This window comes from Delphinapterus leucas, chromosome 14 (genome assembly GCF_059928025.1).
Source record: "Delphinapterus leucas isolate spDelLeu-1000000601 "Yukka" chromosome 14, BTC_Dleu_Yukka2, whole genome shotgun sequence".
Lineage (NCBI taxonomy): Eukaryota > Metazoa > Chordata > Mammalia > Artiodactyla > Monodontidae > Delphinapterus > Delphinapterus leucas.
The window spans coordinates 88,875,303-88,896,641 of record NC_143142.1 but is presented as its reverse complement, the minus strand read 5'-3'; the positions used below and the strand labels follow the sequence as shown (position 1 = coordinate 88,896,641).

The following is a 21,339-nucleotide window of genomic DNA, read 5'->3' as shown; positions in this document are numbered from 1 at the left end:
CTTGTGGCTTTTAGAATTGTCTCTTTTTCTTTGACTTTTGACAGTTTGGCTATGATGTGAATCTCTGAATTTATCCTACTTGGAATTTGTTGACCTTTTGGGATGTCTACAATGTTTTTCTTCCAATCTGGGAAGATTTTAACCATTATTTCTTCAAATACTTTTTCTACCCCTTTCTTCTCTCTTTCTGGATTCTTATTATACACACATTTGTATGCCTGATGGTGTTTCACTTCTTCAATTTTCTTTAATCTTTTTACTTTCTATCCCTCAGGCTGGATAACCTATTGACTTTTGTTCAAGTCTGTTGATTCTTTTATTCTGTCAGCTCCAAAATGTTGTTCGGCCCTTCTAATGTGTTTCCATTTTAGTTATTGTACGTTTCAACTCTAGAATTTCTACTTGGCTCTTTTAGAAAATGTATCTCCATTTGGTCAGACATAGTTGTCCCACTTTCCTTTAATTCTCTAAACACAGTTCCCTTTAGTTCCTTGAGCATCTCTATGGTGGCTGATTTACTTTGCTACAAAGTCCAATACCTGAGCCCTCTCAGGGACATTGTCCACTGCATGCGGGTTGCCTCTTCCCCTGTGTATGGGGCATATTTTCATGTTTCTTTGCATGCCTCATAACTTTTTGGTTGAAAACTGGACATTAGCGATAGTACACTGTAGCAACTCTGGAATCAGCTCCCTCCCCCACCCCCCCATCCAGGATTTGTTGTTATTGCTGGATTCTTTTCTTCCCTTAGTTGTTGCTTATTTGATTAGTGACTTTCCTGGACTAATTCCATAGATTCTGTATCTCTGCAGTGTGTAGCTGCTAAGTTCTCTGTTCCACTTTTTTTAAAAAAGTCTTGCTTTTATTTTTAAGCTTGGCTTCCTGGGGTCACCCTCAGTTAGCATCCTTCAAGGATCAGTCTGGTTTCTCTGAATGCCTTGAACCATTAGGCCTCCCTGTTTTGTCAAGGAGATATGTGTGCAAAGGCCGCCTCTGACATGCCCTCAGTTCACAGTCAGCCTGGGCTTCACTCCTGTTCGTACAGTCGCGAGGTGAAGGAGCCACAGGTGAACGGCTGGGCCCTCTCCTTGCCCATGTCTTCTGAGCATGTGTGCGGTCTTCCTGAGTGTGCACATATCCATGTGCACGTGTGCAGTCTTCCAGAACCCCAGGAGCATGTCAGGGCTTTTCAGAATCCCCTGTGGTCACCTAGTTTGACCAGGCTCCTTTGCCCTAATTGAGATCACAGCCTTGGGCAGCTCCAATGAGCATGACCCCAGCCATCTGCTACTTTTTATGCTGCCCTGGGAATGAGGCTTTTCCAGGGAGCTTCACGACCAGTCAAAGGACTGAGTGTGCTGTGGGGATGGGGTTTTTTAACAGAGCCCCAAAGAGGCCAATCTCCTTCACTGTCAGTGAAGCTGCTGGCTTTTCACGGCTACACTCCATGGAGCTGGGGAGGCGGGATGGGAGTAGCCCCAAATTACAGCACCACAGATCCCACGTTCGTTACCAAGGTCCAGTTTCCCTTGAATAAGTGCTTTTCAGTTTTTTCTGCCTCTGGTTGATGTTCAGACTCTGGGATAATTGATTTGAAAGTTTCGTCACTGTTTTTACTGCTTTTTAGGGGGCGCTCTCTCAGTGAGGTCCTCTCTCCACCATTTTGGAAGTCCTTCCTGTCTTCCAGTCCTTCTTGGGTCATCAAAAGTGCCTCAGTTAATAACCAGAGATTCTCTGATGAAGAAAAAAATATACCAGCTTCTCTTTGGCTTGCAAGGCCAATTCATACTTGGAAGCTAGACTTCTGAGCAGGAGTCTTTGCTCACTACATCTCTAGTGGGCTACAATAAAAAGCTCAATAACACAGCTCAGCCTTGAGAGTAGACAGACAGTGTTGAAATCAGGGCTGGCGGATCAAGGTGGCGTCCCTGGTCCCGTCACTCACCAGCTGTGTCCTGAGCAGGTCGAGTGACATTTCTCTCTAAGCTTCAGCCTCCGTCTTTGTCAGCTGGGGCTGAATCGGCAGTTTTGCCCACTCACAGGATTGCTGTGAGGCTGAATACGTCAACAGAGACTATATGTAAAAGTCACTCTGGAAGGAGCCAAAGGCCACACACAGGTACTGTTTTCGCCATTTGGGTTTTCTGTGTGCTGGCAATGATGTGTCAGGTTGGACTGGGAACAGCCTTCTCAGCTCTGATGGGAAGACGGTTACTCCAATAGCAATTATCCAGGTTCTTCTCTGCCTGGACGTGATGGACGGCTGCACCAGGCACTCTCTGTCCCTCAGGACTCCACGTGAAGAGGGCACTCGTATCAGGGGTCACTTAGAAGTGCCACGCCACTGACCCTGTGCGTGACACTCCAGGGCAGGGCCGCCACACGCCTGGCTGCTCTCGTGGAAACGCAGGCGCCCTGCAGAGGGAGTCGTAGCCCTCTGTGGCCCTGGTCACCACTCTCCCCAAAGAGACGCCAAGCCCTGATGGTCCATCATCACCTGGGCTTTTGAACGTGGCTCCTGTGCTGCTGGACACCTTCCCTTCTGGCTTCACACTCTGGTGAACACAATACAGCCGTGTGCTAGGTGTGGCTCACAGATCTGAGAGGATCTGTCAGGTGTGCTCGTTCTTCAGCGAGAAAGCGCTTTGAAATGTATGGCATCAGAGAGAGAAAACGCAGAGACCAGGCCAAGGTTGTGCAACCTGGTCTGAAATGGAGACGGAGCTGATTAAATCCCCCTGGAAAGATGCTCGCCTCTGCAGAAGTATTGCCACACTGGAAAACTGCGTCACAGTCCTGACGCGCTCACTTGCCAACGCTCTCCCACCCCCACAGCCTGCCCGAGACTGGAGACAACGCACCACGAGGTGCCCAAATGCCCCACATGCAGCCAGGTCTGAGCGCCAGCTTCCGTCGCCAGTGTTTCCGGCACCAAGTAGACCTAAGTGGTTCTAGTTCCACAAGACCTTTCTAGCTCTTCCCTCTGCTTTCTCCCGTTTCTTTCCCTCCAATTAAGAACGTCAAACAGCTCTCCCATCTACAGAAGGAAATCAGCTAAGACCTAGGATTAAGGGAGAAGGTGAATGTTAGCTGAAAGCAAACCACCAAATTCCCCTCCAAGTGCACAGAAAATAATTGGGCTGGAGAAGACTTGATTAGAAAGTCAAAGCAGTCCACGCTTCTAGCTAGCGTCTACATCCTGCAACTGAGAGGCGCCCCGAACCTCGGACACCTAAGCTGCAGTGTCATACGAGCTGCAGGAGACTCTCAAACGTCCTAGCCTAGCAAGCTGTGTCCCCGGGGCCAAAGGCAGTGCCCTATTTATAGAGGCCCTGACTCAGCGGACACCTCAGAGCAGTCCCTGCCTTCCCTCCTCCTCCGCCAGAGGCAGATCCTAACGGCTGCTGCCCGGCAGCGCGGCCGCAGCGGCGAGCACACACCTCCCAGGGCGCAGCAGACGCGCGGTGCTCGAGTGCTGCCCGTGGCGGGCTGACAGTGGTTGACCGCTCCCGCCACTCACTGGTTGTCGCTCGGGTCCACCCGGTCGGGGACGAGGCAGAGACTCGCGCCCAAGCCTGCACACCGGTCTGACCCACTTGGAGGCACAGCGGCCCTGGAAGCTCAGCCCCGAGTCCGCGTGCACACGGACTCCGGCGCCCGGGAGGCACGCACCGCCGCTGGGGGGGCAAAGTGGAAGTGAGCGGGCGGGGGCTCCGCTCCTCCGGGTGGCGGCTCCAGCCCGGCCCCGGTGGACTCCACCTCAGGAGATAAAGCCTGCGGGTCAGCACGCCACCAGCATGCGCCGCCTCCGGTGGCACCCCAGGGGCCCGGGCCTTGAGGACTGACCCTCAGGAACTGCGTGCACGGCTGAGTGCGTCCTCCCGCCCCCGGGTAGCAGCCCACGTCTGCAGTGTTAACAAGCCCGTGTGTTTGACCTGCAAGGCAGGCTCTTTCCATCATCACTAGGAGCGGGGAAGGCCTCAGAGCCGGGCCCTGGGCCAGGTTAGTAAGACTTTCCATGAGGAAAGCACCGTGTCCTCCCCCAGAGCAGCCCAGGCTCAGGAAAGAAGGGGGGACGCGGGGGACGCACAGCCAGACACGGGGCAGACATGGTCCTGGCCGCCTGCTCCACCTGCCTGCTGTTCTAATGACATCTAGACTTGTGGAAACCCGAGAGCCCCTGCAGGGGACCGAAAGGGCCGACCGTGGCCGAGGCCGCAGGGCGGGCGGGGCACGACGCGGAGGGGCTGCTACGGTGGCAGACAAACCGACACCCCGGGAGCCGTCGCTTGGGTCGCAAAGGGGGATCCTCATGTCAGCAAAACGGGGCCGCTTCACGTTAACGCTGGCTGGATAAACTCTGCGAGCTTCAGGGACGTTCACAATGGCTTTCCAGCAGATGTGCGCAAGCGGCACACAGACTACCGTGCGCGTGTGTGTGAGCCGCCCACATTCACACGTGTGTCGGTCAAGGACAACCCATCACCCGGAGAGGGGTGCTGCTGTGCGGTCGCGTAGCTCAGCTCTGCGAGGGGCAGGTCCCAAAAGTCACACCACGGAAACGGCTCATGTGTGGCTTTTATGACACATTTCATCTACATTCAAAATAAGTGAGGCCCATAAAGCTAATTTTTAAAAGAAAAGCTACGCTGTGGTACTGCCACGATCGAGAAGTCCGAATGGAGAGCATGTTTCACGAATATTGTTGAACTAAAGAATAAATCATAATGGGAACTATTTATGGTCCAGACACTTTTGAAACAAAACCGAAGAGTAGAAACAACTAAAAAAAAAAGAAACCCTATCGACAAGTTGGGGTTCATCTGAGGCGAGTCCTCGTGCACTCGGATTGCTCCTCGAGCTAAATGGAGACTTGGGACATGCGTTAACCTGCCACATCTGGGGAGTCACTCCGCAGACTGAGCAGGTGGCTCCCGCGTAAGGCACGGCTGCTTTGCGGTCTCTAAGTGGTTCATTTACGCACCCCAAATGCCCCAGGCTCTCTGGAGCTGGACATAATATCCTATTATTGCCTTTTTCATTCTACGTTCCTGGATAGCAAAAAACCCAAATAAAAAACCAGCACACATGTGAGATAAGCTCTCACCCCTCACAGACCTGGCGCCATTAGCATCACAAACAAGCCCGAGGAACCCCAATCGCCCCCTGACTCACAGTGGTTGCACCCACGAAGCAAGCAAGGGCCAGAGTCACTGCAGCCTCGGCTCCTATCAGCCTCTGAGAGCCCTGAGGGCGGGGGTGGTGAGGGGCGAGGCCAGGCGGGACGTTACCTAACCTGTCACCCTGGGGTCGTGACGCGCGCAATGGCTCTGCGTGCCTGCAAGTGACATGGGGCTGAGTTCGCTGTGTGAGCCGTGGTGCACGGCTGGTCCCTCCTGCCCCGGGGGAACGGCGCCACGGCTCTCGGGGCAAAGCCCAGGTGACAAGCAGGTCGTACCCGCCAGCGGCCCCCGGCACCAGCAACCCCGTCCTGCTGAGACAAGGCCTGGGGAGGGGCTGCCGTGCACAGCCTGAATCGCCCCCCTCCTGGTCCTTGTTCCCTGGTCCCTGTCGTCAGCCACCCCAACTACTCGCCTATCCCTGGGTGTAAATGACAACGATGAGGTCTTTGCCTCTTAACGTCAAGGTCACTTAAAATCGGCGTCTAGTTTTCTGATTTAGTTTTTCGCCCTCGTCTCCATTTTGTCTTCTCTGCACCTTCCTGGGCTGGGCTGCCGATTAAAACCCAGACGTACAAGGAAAGTCGCGTGTGCCTTAAGAGTGAGGCCGATGACCCCCTCCCCGGGCCCCCTTCCAAACCTTTCACAGGGGCCTCTTTTCTAAATCAGGGATCTGCCTGGCCGACCGGCTCCCTCTCCCACCCGGGCCTCGGGGGCCATGCTCTGTACACAAGCCCTCGAGGCACGCCATCCTCCCCCCCAGAACAAGCGGGAGTGTGGACATCATCCCTCTTAACAAACTAACTTTCAAACCCCTCAACCACAAACGTTTAACGGTGGGACCGGCCAAGGATCAGGTCACTGGTGCCAACTCAAGGCGTCCAAGCTGTACAGGAACCTCGGGGGCCCACACCCACCCCACGACACCGGCGTACCCCTCCCACCATCCCCGTCAGGAGGGACCAGTAAGAACCCGCCCCGGAGCCCCTCAGCCCCTGGGCCGGGGAGGCTGGGGATTCAGGTCCCCACGCCCACCACGTGGGCCTTTATCCTGCACTAGGCGGTCTTTCGAGGACTTGCGAGGGACTGACCTGTGTCTACGTCACAGCTCCTGTAAGCAAGCGAGCAAGCGGGTCCCAGGCGGAGGAACCAAGGTGAGCACGGAGACGTGGCCTCAAGGTCCCCCCAAGAGCCCCCCGGCACGCAGCTGAAAGCTCCGGCCACCCGCTCACGAGGACAGACGTGCTTCCTGCTGCCTCCACCACAAGACCTTAGCAAGAGCTGGGCCCCGTCTCTATGCTCACTGCCTGTGGACGCGGGGAGTCTTGAGCCGCTCAGAGCAACAAACACTTGAGCTGCTTTCCTGAGCGGGGACGGACGCCTGACCGGAAGGCGTGTGGTTCCAACTCCAGGAGAGAAGCCCCATAGCCTTAGTTTTCAGTGGCCACTTCCAGGGCCGTTCCTCCAGCCTGTGTGCTCAGACCGACCCCGCGGGCCCGAGAGCCCCACCGCAGGGAAGCCGGGCTCGTGGGAGGCCGCCTCCCGGCCACGCGGCGTGTGCACCCGAGGCCTCCCTCCACCTCGGGGGTCTCCCTCTGGGAAAGACCACTCGGGGGGGACGCTGGGTGCAGCGTCCACGCAGGGGATGTCCACCCACAGGGACATGTCGGGGCCACTCTGCACGGGGCCAGGTCAGCGTTTACTCTTTGCCGCTCAGGGCTCCACCCTGGCGTGGCTTTAAGTGGGGACGAGCAGGGTGGCACCGAAATGTCACGCGTGGGGGTGGTGTGAAGATACACGCACATTCACGGACACGTGTTCACCGCTTTCTGGGGGAGCCTCACACCGTGACCCCAATCCTGACCAAGAAAACCGACGTCACTTTGCTCTCGTGGCCAAAACCGAAAGGCCGCGTTGACAGCTGGCCCGGGTGATGGACGCTGAGTACAAACCAGGGCCCACGAGGATCCTTTCAGGACCGAGTCCCTGGAGCTGCTGTCCCAGGAGTGGCCGCAGGTGCCCCCGGGGCCCCCGCTCGCCGCCCCACCTGACGCTCAGGTGCAGGCGGGCCTGGAGCACAGGGGCCTTCCCGCTGGTGAAAGCCCGGCTGCAGCCCCCAGCCCAGCAACAGGGCTGGACCCCGTCAGCTTGGCCACCCCAGGCCTCAGGGTCTCACAGGTCCCTGTCTGCTCGGGGGGCAATGAGGTCCCTCCCAGGGCCTCCCCTGCTCTTTCCTGAATCAAGGCCACATGCTTTCAAGTGTTCTTCTTCTGTAATCGCTCACCCTCAAAGCAGGCGAGCCCTCTGTAGGGTGTGCGGGTGGGATCCTAGAGAGGCCAGGGTCCCTCCCTCCCACCCTCAGAAGTGCTTTCAGAGGCACCGCCCCGAGTTCAGGGGCTCTTCCCTTGAGGACCACGTTGTGGGCCCTCAGCAACTTTAGGGGCTTGGTCACGGCCCAGGAGGTGCCAGGCTCACCTAACCAGACCCCTGCGCTCACGATGGGACCGGGACGGCGGTCAGGACGGGAGGAGGCCCTGCTCCCCACGCCCGCTCACCCCGGCGCCTGCAGCGAGGGCGGACTCCGCCTTTGACCCCAGGGTCCGGCCGAGGCGGGCCCGTGTCTGAGGTTGGGCGCCGGCCCTCTCGTCTGCGTTGCATCAGCAGCTCCCCCGAGGTTCCGCTGGAGTCAGGGCGGGGGTCGCAGGAGGCGCCCGTCTCCCTCCTCCAGGCCCTGCCGTGCCTCACAGCTTTCGGGCGAGAGCAGACGGCTGGGCTTGGGCCCCCGTCCCCCACGGGCTCTCCCGGCCCTGCACCCGCCGACGGCGCTCGTCTGCCCGCTGTTTTCGGGGCACACGTGTGGTCCCGGGGCCCCTCAGGCAGAGGTTCTGAGACCAGCCCAGTGCGGCTTCCTCTGGGGGACGGGTTCTCTCTGCCTTGTTCCAGGCTGGCTTTGTGTGCCCACACGGACGGACCATCCACGCAGGGCCCACGAGAGCACCGGGTGACCTCTCACCCACCAGATCACGGGGCCCCTGGCACCTTTTCCCAAAGGAAAGAGAAAAAAAATCTTTCGACGAGGTGCCTTCTGCTCTCAGTTTATAGGAAGACCTTGGGGCTCAGATTTTTACACGAATTAGCCTGACTGCAGGTGTCTCGAGGACGCCTGGTTTCCAAATCACCCTGAACGCGTCTCCATGGAGTCCAGTGCCGTGCTGGGACCCGAGCCCCGGTCCAGGGAGCCACCGGCACCTCATCGTCTGATCACTGAGCTTCCGACAAGCCTGTCACGTGCTTAAAGTGTTCTCACGAGCCAAACAGGGTGCAAGTTGCTCACTTTTAGCTGCGCGAATACATAAAACGGTTCACGCGACTAGAGAAGCGGTTCGGACACTAGGAATCGAGAAGCTGGAGCCGCGGCCGAGGCCAGGGCGGTCTCCCCTCCTAACAGGGCACGTCAGCTCCCGGGGGCGCTGTGCTCCACATGGCCAAGGCCGGCACACCCGGGCGCCCCAAGCTCTCCCTGTGTCGCCCCGTGGACAGTGTACCCGAGGGTCGACAGCCACAGGCCCCCACTGGGCAGAGCTGCGCGACCCTGCTGGCTGGCGGCAACACTGCCGGCCGCCAGGGGCCACTGAGGGCGGCAGGGGCGTCCCGCAGGACACACGCCAGGCGCGCCCCAGCTGGGCGGCTGGTGCACGCGCCCCTCCTGCCGCAGCGGGCCCACGGCGCCGGGCTGGCCGCACGCCTGCCCGCGAGCACTTACCGTCGTCCAGGTCCAGCGGGTCCAGCTCCTGAGGCTCTCGCTTGACCGTTACGGGAATGGGGGCCAGACTATGATTACTGTCCTCACGCACCTCGGGCGCTGGCAGGGGCCGGGTGGCTGCAGGCTCGCTGCTCGGAACCTCGGACGGCTGCTGCTGCTGGTGGCCCGTCCCGGGGGGGCGCGCGGGGCCGCAGGGCTGCAGGCGGGTCGGCTCTTGGGTCCCGGGCGGTAGCGGAGAGGAGGGACTGTGGGGACAGAGCGCTGGCCGGCACCCCGGGGAGCAGCTACCACTTGACGGCGGACTCACCTGTGGCTGCAGCGGGGCGGGGGGCGGCGGCTGGGGGGGCCCGGGAGGCACGCCCGCGGGTCTCGGCGCCTCCTGGCTGGCGAGGACCCCGCCGACTGGCCGCGGAAGTCCGAGGGGGCCGTGGCCCGGGCCGGCCGTGGCCGGGCCGTAGGGGGCGCAGGAGAGGTCGTGGAGCTCAGGGCTGGTGCTGCTCTGTGGACGGGGCGGGAAGCCGGGCGCGAGGCAGGAGCCCGGGTCGGGCGGCAGGGCGAGCGGCTGGCCGTAGCAGGGCTTGGGGAGCGGGCTCAGGCCCTGGCTCATTGGTCCACAGGTGAGGGCAGGCTCGTAATCATCACTGGGCTCCGTTTTTATGATCGGAACTGTGAGAAAGGAAAGAAAGCTAAATAAACACGAGCTGCAGATGCGAGCCGTGGGGCGGGCCTGTGGCTAGGATACCCTCCGAAAACAAACAGCGCTTTGACTGAGTCCCTGTGTGTCTCCTGCCTGCTTCTCCCACCCGATTAAAAGGAGGGTGTGAGTCATCGGCCCAGAAAGCTGCAGCTGGTTCTCATAGCGAGAGCACTGTTTTCCTTGGAATCTCCCCCAGCACTAATGTGCTATAAGAATCCATTCGCAAACTGCAGTAGAAGCCTTGGACCCAAGGGCCCGTGGATTTGTAGTAATCAAAGGGACATTTTTAACTTGGATGTACTACTGCATTTCTGCTGCTACTGACGCCCTATCTGATAAATGTCTGACATTTGGTGAACTTGAACAGTAAGATGGCGTTTGGAAGTCAGTAAAAATCTGACAGAAAAGATGAGTGTCCACTTGCTGTAGGAGAGAAGCCTTCAGCCACTCGACAAGGAAACCAGTTCCACACGAGCAAATACGCCACCCCTCCCTCCTGCTGCTTCGTTTCCACTAGAGACAACACACAACCAGCGATCACGCGGCTCCTGGGGCAGAGCCGGAAGCCCCCAGACGGCTTCCAGACCACTGCCCTGTCCACCCCTTGCTAGGAAGCCGGCGGTGCAGAGAACCGGGCTGGGAGGAGGGCATGATGGGCACTGGAGGGTCCCCTTCACTCCCCTCCAGGCCGTGGGCCCGACCAGGCGCCGAGAGGGCTGGGGAGAAGGTGAGCAGATGTGCCGTGGGGTCTGCACAGGGGCTGGGGCTCCACCCCCGCCCTTGCTTACTTCCTGTGTCCCGTTTTCTCATTGGTTCCTGCCTCTTACACCAGTTTGCAGGAGACGTCCCGGTGGTCAGATTATCCTGCGAGTGACTGGTAAGAGCGCAGTTAAATTCATAACAGATGCCCGGCGCTGCCGTAGCAAACGCAGGATGGGTAATGAGCTGTCATCAGATCCCCCCTAATCATATTTTCACCTCTTCGTGTGTGTGCTGCTGGATTCCCGGCGGCCGGGGCAGCCACACGGAGGGAACGCCCCTCGCAATCCCAGCCTCCTCCTTAAGTAAATAAAGATTCTCTCCCAAACGCAGCTTTGCTCTAACAAAGGTCTCAAGCCAGCAAGGATGCACATCTCTTCCGTAACAGCCGGGCGCCTGCGAATCCACAGCAGCCGTGACGAGGAAGATGGCCTCTTGCGAAGCCTGTCCGTGGGGCGCCTGGGCAGCACGGTAGCCACGTGGCTGGGACCCAGGGGACACTCCAGACCCACTGACGCAGGAGCACGTAACTCCGCTGAGCATCTCCAGGCCCTGGGCTTTCGACTCAGGATTCCCAGAGAAGCTGTTTCCTTTAGTCTTGCCCTCGTTGTGCCAACTTCCCAGCCCCTGCTTCCCGTCATTCTTCCCGCGTCTGACGTGTCTGCACGCTGGGCAGGGAGGCGCCTGGTCCCCGGGCGGCGCTGACAGCTGGAGGGCAGGGAGGAAACACGCGGGTGATGGTCATTGCGGGGCCACCACGGGAAGTATCCCTGCCGCCTGCAGGCCGAGCCACGGTCGGCCACTCGTCCCCGAAGTCACGTCAGGCCGAGAGCTGTAGGGCGCGGCGCCTCGGATGCCCAGAGCCTGGTGTGTCCAGCATTCTTGGACAGGACGCACCCAGCATGGCGGGTGTGGGCAGTGCAGGCGGGGGCGGGCGAGCCCGCGGAGGGCACACGGGGCGTCCTCACCCCGGGTGCTCCGCGGGGGTGTGGGTTTGCTTTCACCAGCCAGGCCGATGACCCACAGGGCCTGGCCTGCCCCGGTGCCCACACTCACGGTCCTTTGCTGGGGAAGGGACCTCTCTACCTCTCTCTCTCACAGCCAGCTAGGGCTCTGCGTGAGGGGTCGAGTCCCCGCAGGACTGGATTCCAGGGCAAGTGTCACTGGCTGCCGGCAGGACACCGAGAAGGGCCGCTGTCCGCCGTCTTCGGGTGGCACTGATCTCCGTGTGGCTCACACATGGGGGAGACGCCCACAGGTCCCGGCAGCAGCCGCGTGTGTCTCCCGTGGCTCCGAGGGCTTCCTCTGCAGCGGGAGTGTGAAGATTCCCCACGTGAACGTGCCCTGACGCAGGGACCGCAGGCCCCAGGGGAGGGGCGGGCACTCGGTACAGGAGCTGTTCACAGCCCAGGCCAGGCCCCCAGATTCGGCGCGCCCGTGGCCCCGTGGCCCGGCGTGAGTGCAGAAGCACTTGTGGCTTTGTGGCCCCTCAGGACCAAGGGCCTCTCCGCTCCCGACCCGCACCCCCGTGACAGCAGCTTCTGCAGCCCAGGGGTTCTTTCTTTTAAATTAATTTATTTGTTTATTAATTTTTGGCTGTGTTGGGTCTCCATTGCTGCTTGCGGGTTTTCTCTAGTTGTAGCGAGCAGGGGCCACTCTTCCTTGCAGTGTGCGGGCTTCTCATTGCGGTGGCTTCTCTTGTGGTGGAGCACGGGCTCTAGGCACGTGGGCTTCAGTAGTTGTGGCACGTGGGCTCAGTAGTTGTGGCTCACGGGCTCTAGAACGCAGGCTCAGTAGTTGTAGCGCACAGGCTTAGGTGCTCCGCAGCGTGTGGGATCCCAGGCCAGGGCTCGAACCCATATCCCCTGCATTGGCAGGCCGATTCTTAACCACTGCACCACCAGGGAAGTCCCAGCCTGGGGTTTCTGCTGCGAGCACCTACCGGCTGGGGTCCCCGCGTGGAAGCCCACCTCAAGGAGGGGCCTCTGCTGGGTCCAAGCTCTGTGTGCAGCCCGACACGGGCTCCTGCCCTGAGCTGGGCATCCCAGGGAGGCAGGCTGGGGGTAGGGGAGCGGCCTGGGGCAGCCTTGACACAGATGCACGTCCTTGCATGTAAGAGAACATGTGATGTGCCGCGTCCGCTTCCCGCTACAATGCCCAGGGTGTGAAGGTGGCCGTCAGCTCCAGCACAGGCAAGACGGCCTCTCCCAGGAGCAAGCGGCCCTGCCTCTGGTCCTACAGCCTCAGGCTCCAGGACGTGGCTCTGCAGAGCTGGGGGCAGCCTCCAACCAGAATCATCCAGAAACGGTCAGTGGGCACAGCTATCACTAAAAACAGCCCCGACAAACCCATATGACCCGGGGGGGGGGGGATTCGAAAGCTGCCCGTGTGGCCTGTGGCGTCCAGAATGGCAAGGGTTAAGTTCTGCATCTGCGCGCTGAGGCTCAGAGCTCTCGACCTTAAGGAAATGCGTGTCTAGCAGGTCAAGTTAAAGCCCTGCTGGGTGCCTCTCTCCTGCACTGGATTTTCAGCCAGCACGAGGGCCAGCTCGACCCTTTCGTCCAGGGTCCCCCGAGCTCTTTATAAACCCTCACCCTGTCTGCTCTGCCGGCTTTGGAGGTGCAGCCGGGGAAACGGCCGTGGGCCTGATTTACATGCCACGCGGCCAGCCCAGGCCCTGCGATCCCGAGGGCAGGAGCGATCGGGCGTCTGTGCTGCCTGCCGCTTCAATGTCTGTGGTTTACGACCTGTTTAAAGCTGCCCTGTGGCACCCGCGTTCACTCCCTCTTCGCCCTGGGGGTCTTTCTGGGAAAGTCTCAGCAAGACGATCTTGGGGGGGGCCTCTGTGGGCCAGACCCGGCAGAGGGCGCGAGACGAGGGTTCAGGAAATGCATCACCTTCCCATGGCGTCGGGACCCACCGGATTATTCCCACGGTCGGGTGGAGACTCGACCCGGGCGGGACCCCTACCCACCCCAGCCTCCGGGCCTTCGCGGGCGCACGAGTCCTTGGTGACCCAGCCGAGCTAGGCCTCCTTGCTCGGCTCAGACACCCTCCCCTGCATTTGCAGCCTCTCCGCACCCGCGTGGTGGGCCGATCCCACCTCTGGAGGCCCCAGCACGAGGCCACCACTATGAACTCCCTTTGGGCACAGACTCCTGTGCACTTAACGGAGATAATCCCCACCCTGCCTGCCCTGAGGGCTCCGCACAGCCCAGGGACAGTGACCAGGACAGAGACCCCAGCGCCTCAGTGCCAGGTGGGGGCAGTTCCCGGCAGACGTGGAGCAGACGCGGGGCCCGGGGCACATGCGCCCGCTACCCCCAGGGCACCTACAGAGTCTAAACGCACCGAAAGCAGAGGGTGCCTCCCTCCTCCTCTGGGGACGAAGGGGACCTGCCTGGCCGTGGGCCCGCCTGCTGGCCACCCAGTGGGATCGGGGAGGCCTAGGCAGGTCCGGCCGCCTTTCCGGATCCCCCGCCAGACCCGCACCTCCTCGGGTGGACTATCTCCAGGTCCTCGCGGTTCACAGACGCGGCCGCACTGCCATGTCACTCACGTGGCCAAGCAGTGTGAGCCTTGCTCTGTCCGCAGGGCGCGGGGTGGCCACGTGGCCCCCAGGCACAGCTGCCCCATCTCATCCGCACACCCTCCCGATGCCTCTCAGATCGCATCCATCTGTGGAAATGGGTGCCCACGCCCACACCCTGCCCTTCACCCTGGGGTTCAGTGGATTTTGCAAATGGCTGATTCACTGGCAGATCAGACAAGGGCAGCAGAGGCCCTCGGCTCACGGCCACTCGGCCCTGGGCTGGTACCAGGACCCAGGGCAGAACTGAGGCCTGGGGTCCTCAACTCGGCCTGACCCCCAGGATCCCACGTGGACGGAGAAGCCAGGGGGCAGTGTGACACGACCCCTGCCGGGGAGCGGGGCTCACACCCTGGCCTGCCAGCCGTTACACAGAAGGACGCCGTCTCTCGTGAATCACGCCATCACCTTCCCACCGTCCCCGGGCAGACAGGTGGAGCACAGCAGCCGTCTCGGGCTCCCCTCACACCTGTGCGCCTGGGGCTCATGCCCAGACCAGGACCCTCACACGAAGCAGGAGGAGCTGGGTGCCCTCCACCACCTGAAGAGCACGGCCCAGTGGTCCGACCACAGGACGCCCATCCTCTGACCCAGGGGAGGCCAAGGCCGACTGCTTGGCAGCTACTGGGGAGACATTTGGGCCTCGGCCCTCTTGAGTATCAGAACCACGGGAACCCAACTGTTTTATTCAGAAGACTTTTCGTGCCTGTGACACACCAAGCTCCTCTGTGAGTCCCCGGGGCTCAGGGTTTTACAGACATTCGTATCCCTGGCACTTCGCACGGCGTCCAGACGCAGGCGAATGAAGGATAAAGGCAAAATGGACGCAGAAAAGCAGGCCAACCCGAAACTGCACCAAGAGAAAAGAAGGCACTCCTCCTACACGCACAGCTAGTGTCCTGCACACATGGACGGACGCACAGACGTGGCCACACCTGGGACGAGGGCGAACGTCTGCACTGCCCTCAGGTGGATGAACTCAGAGCCCCGGCAGGCACCCGCCGGCTGCGCGGCCCTGGGGCTGATCCCGTGACCCACAGGCCTCGCTTTTCCAGCTGTAACACAGACATGACGGCCACCTAAGAGGTGGTGAGGGACCCAACGTGGCATGAGCCGTAAGGGCAGCGGCACAGAGCCTCCCCCGCACGGGGACAGCAGTGCAGGGCCCTCCCTCTTCCCAACCCGCTGGCACAGGGAGCAGCGGGGCCAGGGGTCAGGCCTGGGGCCACAGCCCAGTTCTTTGGCCTCGGACAGGCCAGGGGTGCTGCTGCTGACTGAACTGTCCCCCAGACGCGGGGGCTGAAGCCCTAACTCCAGGGTGACTGTGTTTGGAAATGGGCCATCAGGAAAGGAGTCGGGTTCAACGAGGTTGGAGGGGCCCTGATGCCGTAGGGCTGTGGTCTTAAGAGGGAGAGAGGGTCTCGCTGTACATGGGGGACATGGCGAGAAGGGGGTGTCTGTGAGCCAGGAAGGGGCCCCCGGACCCGGCGCTGCTTCCAGCAGCCGCCAGACTGTGAGCACGCATCTCTGATTGGAGGCACCCCTGACCTGCAGAGACGTCTGGTGACATCACGGGTGCTGAGCATCCCCCGCAGGCGAGGACTCCCCCTGTGACCGCCCCCCCGCCCCTCCCACCAAGGCCTCAGCGGTTCGGCTGCGGCCACCGCCCTATGCAGAAGAGGTTGCTCTGAGCCCCGGAGAACGGAGAACGAAGCTCAGACTGTCTTCTGTTTGTTACGCGGCATTTGAGCCGTTGACACAAACGCCAGCAGGGTAGCTTCAGGGCACGACTTTTCTGAGGCAGGAAACGTGGTGACAGGAGCCTCCTGCACCGCCGACCCTCAGCAAGCGGGTACCCACGTCCGCGTCCAGGGCCAAGAGGGGCCTGGGGGGCGGATGGACCGGTGGGCAAGGAGGGGACTCACAGACCCCACCGCCGCGTGACGGCAGGGACCGCGTTTCTTCCTTTGGGGACAAGCTCCTGCCCCACCACAGCACAGCCAGCACTTGCGCCAGGCCCTCGGGTTCCCAGAGGACAAGGCTCTGGGCGCATGGCAGGAACCTCCCGACTGAGACACCACAGACTCCGCCGAGACCCCAGCTCCGTGGTGGCGGCAGTGCCCGCCAAGCCCGACGGGGTGGCCTGTCCTCTCTCGGGTCCTCCCCGCCTTTCTGGGGGTGCTGCCTGGCAGCCTCTGCGGGAGCGTCGAGTGGACACCGGGAGACAGAGACCGAGGGCGCCCAGACAGTGAGCGACGGCCGGCTTCACAGCTCTGTCGCGGCAGGCGGGGTGTGAGCGGGTGTGGTGGCCTCGCCGTCTGTGGCGCCAGCCCCGTGGCTCCAGGGCCCTTACCCGGGGCTCCGGCTCCCCGCAGCTAGGCTGGCAACGGCCTTCGGGCAGAGCAGACCGCACGAGCCAGCAAACGCGCTGCTCAGACTTCACCCACTGTTGCCAGCGCTGCATCCGAAGGGAACGTGATTCACTCTCCTGCGGTTTGACCCGAGCAGCTGCGCACCGAGGGCTGTGACTTGGCGGGGGGCCGTGCTGGGGTAACCCCCGCGCCGCACGCTGTCGTGGGCAGGCCCTGGTCCCCGGGGGAAGGGGTCACCAGGTCTTCCCTCCGCAAGGCTGTGCTCAGACTTCTTGGGGGTCCGGCCTCACTCCCGACTCGCGTTGCCTTTGCAGTCGGTGGCCGTGGCCCTCAGGTATCTGATCAAAACCACCCTCCCCCTTGCTGTTCCGCCACGGGTGACGGTCTCAGTGGGGGAGCCTTGGGTGTGGCCCCCCCGCGGAAAGGGCACCCGCCTTCTTTCCCAGCAGCTCAGGCCCCACGATTCACCCCCTCGTCCTACTCTCTTCCAAGCTCAAACCCCTCCCTGCGGATTCAAGGCCGCGTCGGGGGCCTCAGGCCGGTGTCTGTCAGGACGGTCGACAGAGTTGACCCCGTGGTGGCCTTTAGAGGGGAAGTCCCCTCCCCTTCACACGCCTGGGCTCTCCTGCCACTGGGTCTGGACACCTCATGGGAAGGCCAGCGGCGTGCGAACCAGACACACTGTGAAGAGCTCAGGCCCGTGGAGAGCGCTGCGGGGAAGGGCGGCTTCCAAACCCTCCCCACGGGCCCCGGCCCGGCCCTGACTCGTCCCTCCCGGGGGGCCCGGTGGCGCAGCCAATTCCCTGCCTCTCTGCGGCGGCAGGTTTAACGTGGAAAGAAATGAAAACATCGGTCCCTCGTTCTCCTGCTGGAACAGCGAGAGCACCCGTAAAATTGGCAATTTACTAACAGCGGCCTCCGGGACGCGGGAATTCCCAGGAGAAGGCGCATCACAGCGCCTGCATGAGCCCGACATGCGTAGCTGTGCACCGTCCCCCTCCAATGCACGCTCACCGCCACGCGGTCGCCACACCACTGAGCTGACTCAGGAAGGTTCCAAAAGGCCCACAGGCAGCGGCCGTGCCACCAGCCACAGCGGGCGCCCCGTCCCGGCTCCCGCCGGCCTGCACCAGGACCCACCCGGCTCCCCTCAGCCTTCAGGTGGGAGTGTCGGGTGGGCTTTAGGCCCAGGATCAACACCCCCAGGGCCTCCCTGGCTGACTCTGGTGAAGCTCCAGGACCCTCACCCCAAGCAACAGGTGGGCAGGGGGACTGGTGCCACCGCAGGCACTCCTGGGGACCAGCTAGAAACATCTCAGGGGAACAGACAGACCCTCCAGGCCCGAGGATCTGTCATGACTGACTTCCTCATTTTAGGAACATGCTGACTTTGGCCCATGACTCTGAAGTCATTGGCTGGGATTCCCCCCTAGTGTGTGAGCTGCCGCCCCTGCCTGCTCGTCCCGGGGTCACTGGGCAGTGTCGGAAGCAGAAGCCCTGGGGACACAGCCAGGGTGGACGTTGTTGTCCCCCCGAACCCAGGGGCCGCTCACCACAGAGCAGGCTCCTTTCCCTCTTTAACTGGGGCTGTTTCCCCGGGGTCTCGGCCTCGTGACAGGTACCAGGGCCCCTCAGCTCACAGCGCTGGAGAGAGCGGACGCTTTCTTTCAGGAGACTGCGGTTAAACCCAGACAGCGACGAACAAGAAACTGAGGAAGACCTCCCTGGCTGCACGTGGGTGGGTCCGTGGCCTCTCCTGCAACTGCCCGGCTGTCTTCTCTGCTCTGCCCTTGACCTTCCCGCCAGGAGCCCCCGCTGTACACACTCTGCTTGCTCAGGGCGCCCTACACGCACTTGGAGACTTTCCCCCAAACACGGCCCAGAGACGGGGAGCAGCCCTAGCTGCCCAGGCCCCGTGCAGACCCGCAGCCGGGCTTCCTTCCGGCTTGAACAACGACACTAACGATGCTTGAGACGGCGGGCGACGGGGTGGTGGGCTTCTCTGCGGCGGAGGCTTCGGAGGGTAAGGACAGGCTGAGACCAGGCATGGGAAGGAGGTGAGAGAGGCGGCCGGCCCACCTGGCCCCTAACCAACACTGCCTGCTGAGCCACGTGAAGACTCAGCCCGAAGCTGCAGGGCGCAGAAGCGACCGCGAGAAAAAACACCAAACCTAAAGCTGGGAGCTCGAGTTCTGGTCTTGCACTGGTGCATTTATTGTTTACAAAAGAAAAGCACAGGACGACGGTCCCCACGATCCGGGCACGGAGTCAGGGCCGGCTGGGGTCCCTGCTCCCAGGGAGCTCACAGCCCCACGGGGCACGGCCACCCAGGAAGGCAGGGCAGGGCTGGGGCTCTCGGGCGTGGGTGGCACGGACCCCTCGACCCCCTGGGACGGGGCAGATCTCCAGGAGAGAAGTGAAGGGAGACCAGGGCCTGAGGAAGGCAGCACAGGCCACAGAGCCAGACAGCCATGCTCCGGAGGGACGGACGGACGGACGGACGGCTCTGTGGGCGGGGCTGGGCCACCAGCTCGAGGGACCGGGGGGTCCGGGTGACAGTCCACACAGCATGAGCGATGGGTGTGCTGGGCTGACACGGGGGTGATGGGGTGCGGAGCGGGGGGCAGGTCAGCCCCTGGCGGGAGGGAGCCTGCAGGACTGAACGGCAACTGTAGGGTTGGGGGGGGATGGTGGCCCCTCGACAGCCCTGCCCCAGGATCTCAGTGACGTGTCTCTGGGGGCCACGGTACCCCCCCCTGAAAGGGGGACCCGGTTTGCGTGCAGACCCCCTCCCTCTGACTGGGGGTGTCTGTGTTAAGCGGGAGGTGAACTTCGAGCAGGAACTGCAGGAAACGATGTTTGAGCTGATTTCTAAACTGCTTTAGAAAGGAATTTTTCTTTGTAAGCATAGGTTTTCTTTAAAGCATTCAATTTTTAGTCAACCATGCTTGAATTTTAATCAGGACACGATCATTACATTTCCAAACAAAGACTGAGTATTTTCTGCTGTAAGGAATGTAGTACCACATCCGAGAACAGGCAGGATTAGTGGAGTGTGCAGTACCCATCACAGAAGTCCCGGAGGGGCCCCCCACAGACGGCCCCACGGCAACGCACACTCCTGCAGGTCTGTTCACGTACACGCTCGTGACGTGATGAACACGAGACCGCGTTATTCAAGCCTGGACAGGCGTGGCTAGCGTCTGCCCGAAAAACAGTTGATTCTACTTGCTATCCCCTCGGGTTTTCCAGGGCTTTCTATCACCTAGTCTATCGTACGTGACATTTCACACTAGGAGAAGACCGAAGCCTTCAAAAACGTCTTGCTTTTACTAAGATGATGACATGGCTGCTTTTGCAATCAGTCCTAGTGCATGGTTTCCCTCCTAGGTTATATGAATCTCAAGTTTTTAAAACAGCCGTCACAGTATAACAAGACTGTTGGCACAGCTGTGCTTACGTGACACAGGTGAATCAGGACGCGGCCCTCTCTGGACACACACCCTGCCGGCCTGGAGGAGGGCGGCATGGGCCCCGGGCGCCAGGCCTCGGGTCTGGGCAACACCGAGAAACAACTTTCTACTAGTTCAGAAGCGAAACAACACACGATGCTGTTCTCCTTCAGAAAACAGCCTGAAAAGTGGAGAAGGTAAACAGGTCTTTTTCAGGCCAAGAAACCATCCTCAGAGCGTGTGAGCGGACAATCTGAACGAGGTGCTTTTTGGTCGAGTAAAGGGTGTTTGGGAGCGCAAGCCTCCTGGTCACCGGAGATGCAATTATCCAACCAAGAGTTTTCTGTGGGACGTTAGCTCGAGGACAGAAATCATTACCGTTAGTTAATGATCACACCAACCACCAGCCTTCAGGCTTCATACAAGGGTTTATTTCTAAAGGCACCTGCAAAATCATTATAACTGTTTGCTTCTCCGCCTTAAACAGCTCTAGAACTTAAACTCACACAGAGGCCACCTCAGCTTCTGTGTACAGAAGAGCTGCACCTTTTCCCCCTTGGCGGTTGTATATCTGCAAGCAGCTAGCAAAATGATCAGTAAGTATCCCCAAATGCAGCCCCCAGCCCCAAGAGTAATAAAGGAAAATACACTGAAAGCTTCACTTTTCTCTGGAAGGAACCGATGACGTGATCTTGCTAACAGGACGGTAACAGCTCGGGCGTACAGCGCGACCACACGGTCTGAAGCCACCACGTGTCAGGGTTCCTGATTTTCTTTCAGGAAAAGCACCCCGTGGGTTGGTTCGCAGCGTTTAGGGTTAGAAAGAGAGCGTTACCATTGGCGGGCAGGTAGGTGAAGTGCTGGTACTGGCTCCTCTTCCGCTTCCCGTTGCAGACGTAGAAGTTGACTTGGACGGGGCTGGTTATCCTCTGGTTGCGAAAAGGCGGGATCTCCACCACCAGCGAATTCTAGTGAGAAAGCGGCAGAAGGAGGGGGCGGTGAGCATCTCGCAAACGCACAGACACACCCAGGCCCTCCCGGAGTGTGAAACACACGGCAGGTTTCCCCTTCAGAGAGGCCACCCTGAGAGCCTGCAGGGACCCTGATTCCTCCCAGCAGAGCTGAAAGGTGGGCTGAGGGTGTGTGCGAGGTAGGGAGGTGGGGGGCTTCACCTACGATGCCACTGACTTGGCCCAGGAGAGAAGCCGTGAGCACAGATGCTAAGAGCGGGCCCGCTATCGGGCAGGGAAGTCTCCACAAGACCCCACGCCCCTCTGCCCCCACGCCAAGGCATGACCTTCAGAAAACTAAGCCCACATTCACCGACTTGGTGCTCCTGGGGAAGCCGGGAGCAGCAGTTCAGGTAACTGGCAACGAAGACCCAGGGGAAGTGCTCGCCGCAGACGTTCTGTGCCGACAGCCCAAAGCCCAAGCCATGACCCTCTCAAATCGAAGGGGACGGGAGAGTCGGACTCAGCGAACTTGGGAGGGGCGGACAGTCAGGCATGGATGCATCAGGGTGGCTTG

At 60.6% G+C, this 21,339-nt stretch overlaps 1 protein-coding gene across 4 annotated transcripts in view; it reads right to left on the bottom strand.

Annotated features, from left to right (window-relative positions):
• Nucleotides 1-21,339, bottom strand: part of NFATC1 (nuclear factor of activated T cells 1) — a 104,472-nt gene that overhangs the window by 20,985 nt on the left and 62,148 nt on the right. For 3 of the 4 annotated variants that reach the window (XM_089895356.1, XM_022559970.3, XM_022559971.3), the window contains 2 exons: nucleotides 20,648-20,780; nucleotides 8,944-9,609 (listed from right to left, as the gene is read on the bottom strand). In XM_089895356.1, the coding sequence (XP_089751482.1) occupies nucleotides 8,944-9,609; nucleotides 20,648-20,780 (799 nt within the window). The remainder of the gene's footprint in view (nucleotides 1-8,943; nucleotides 9,610-20,647; nucleotides 20,781-21,339) is intronic. The other variant, XM_022559972.3, reaches the window with a different exon arrangement.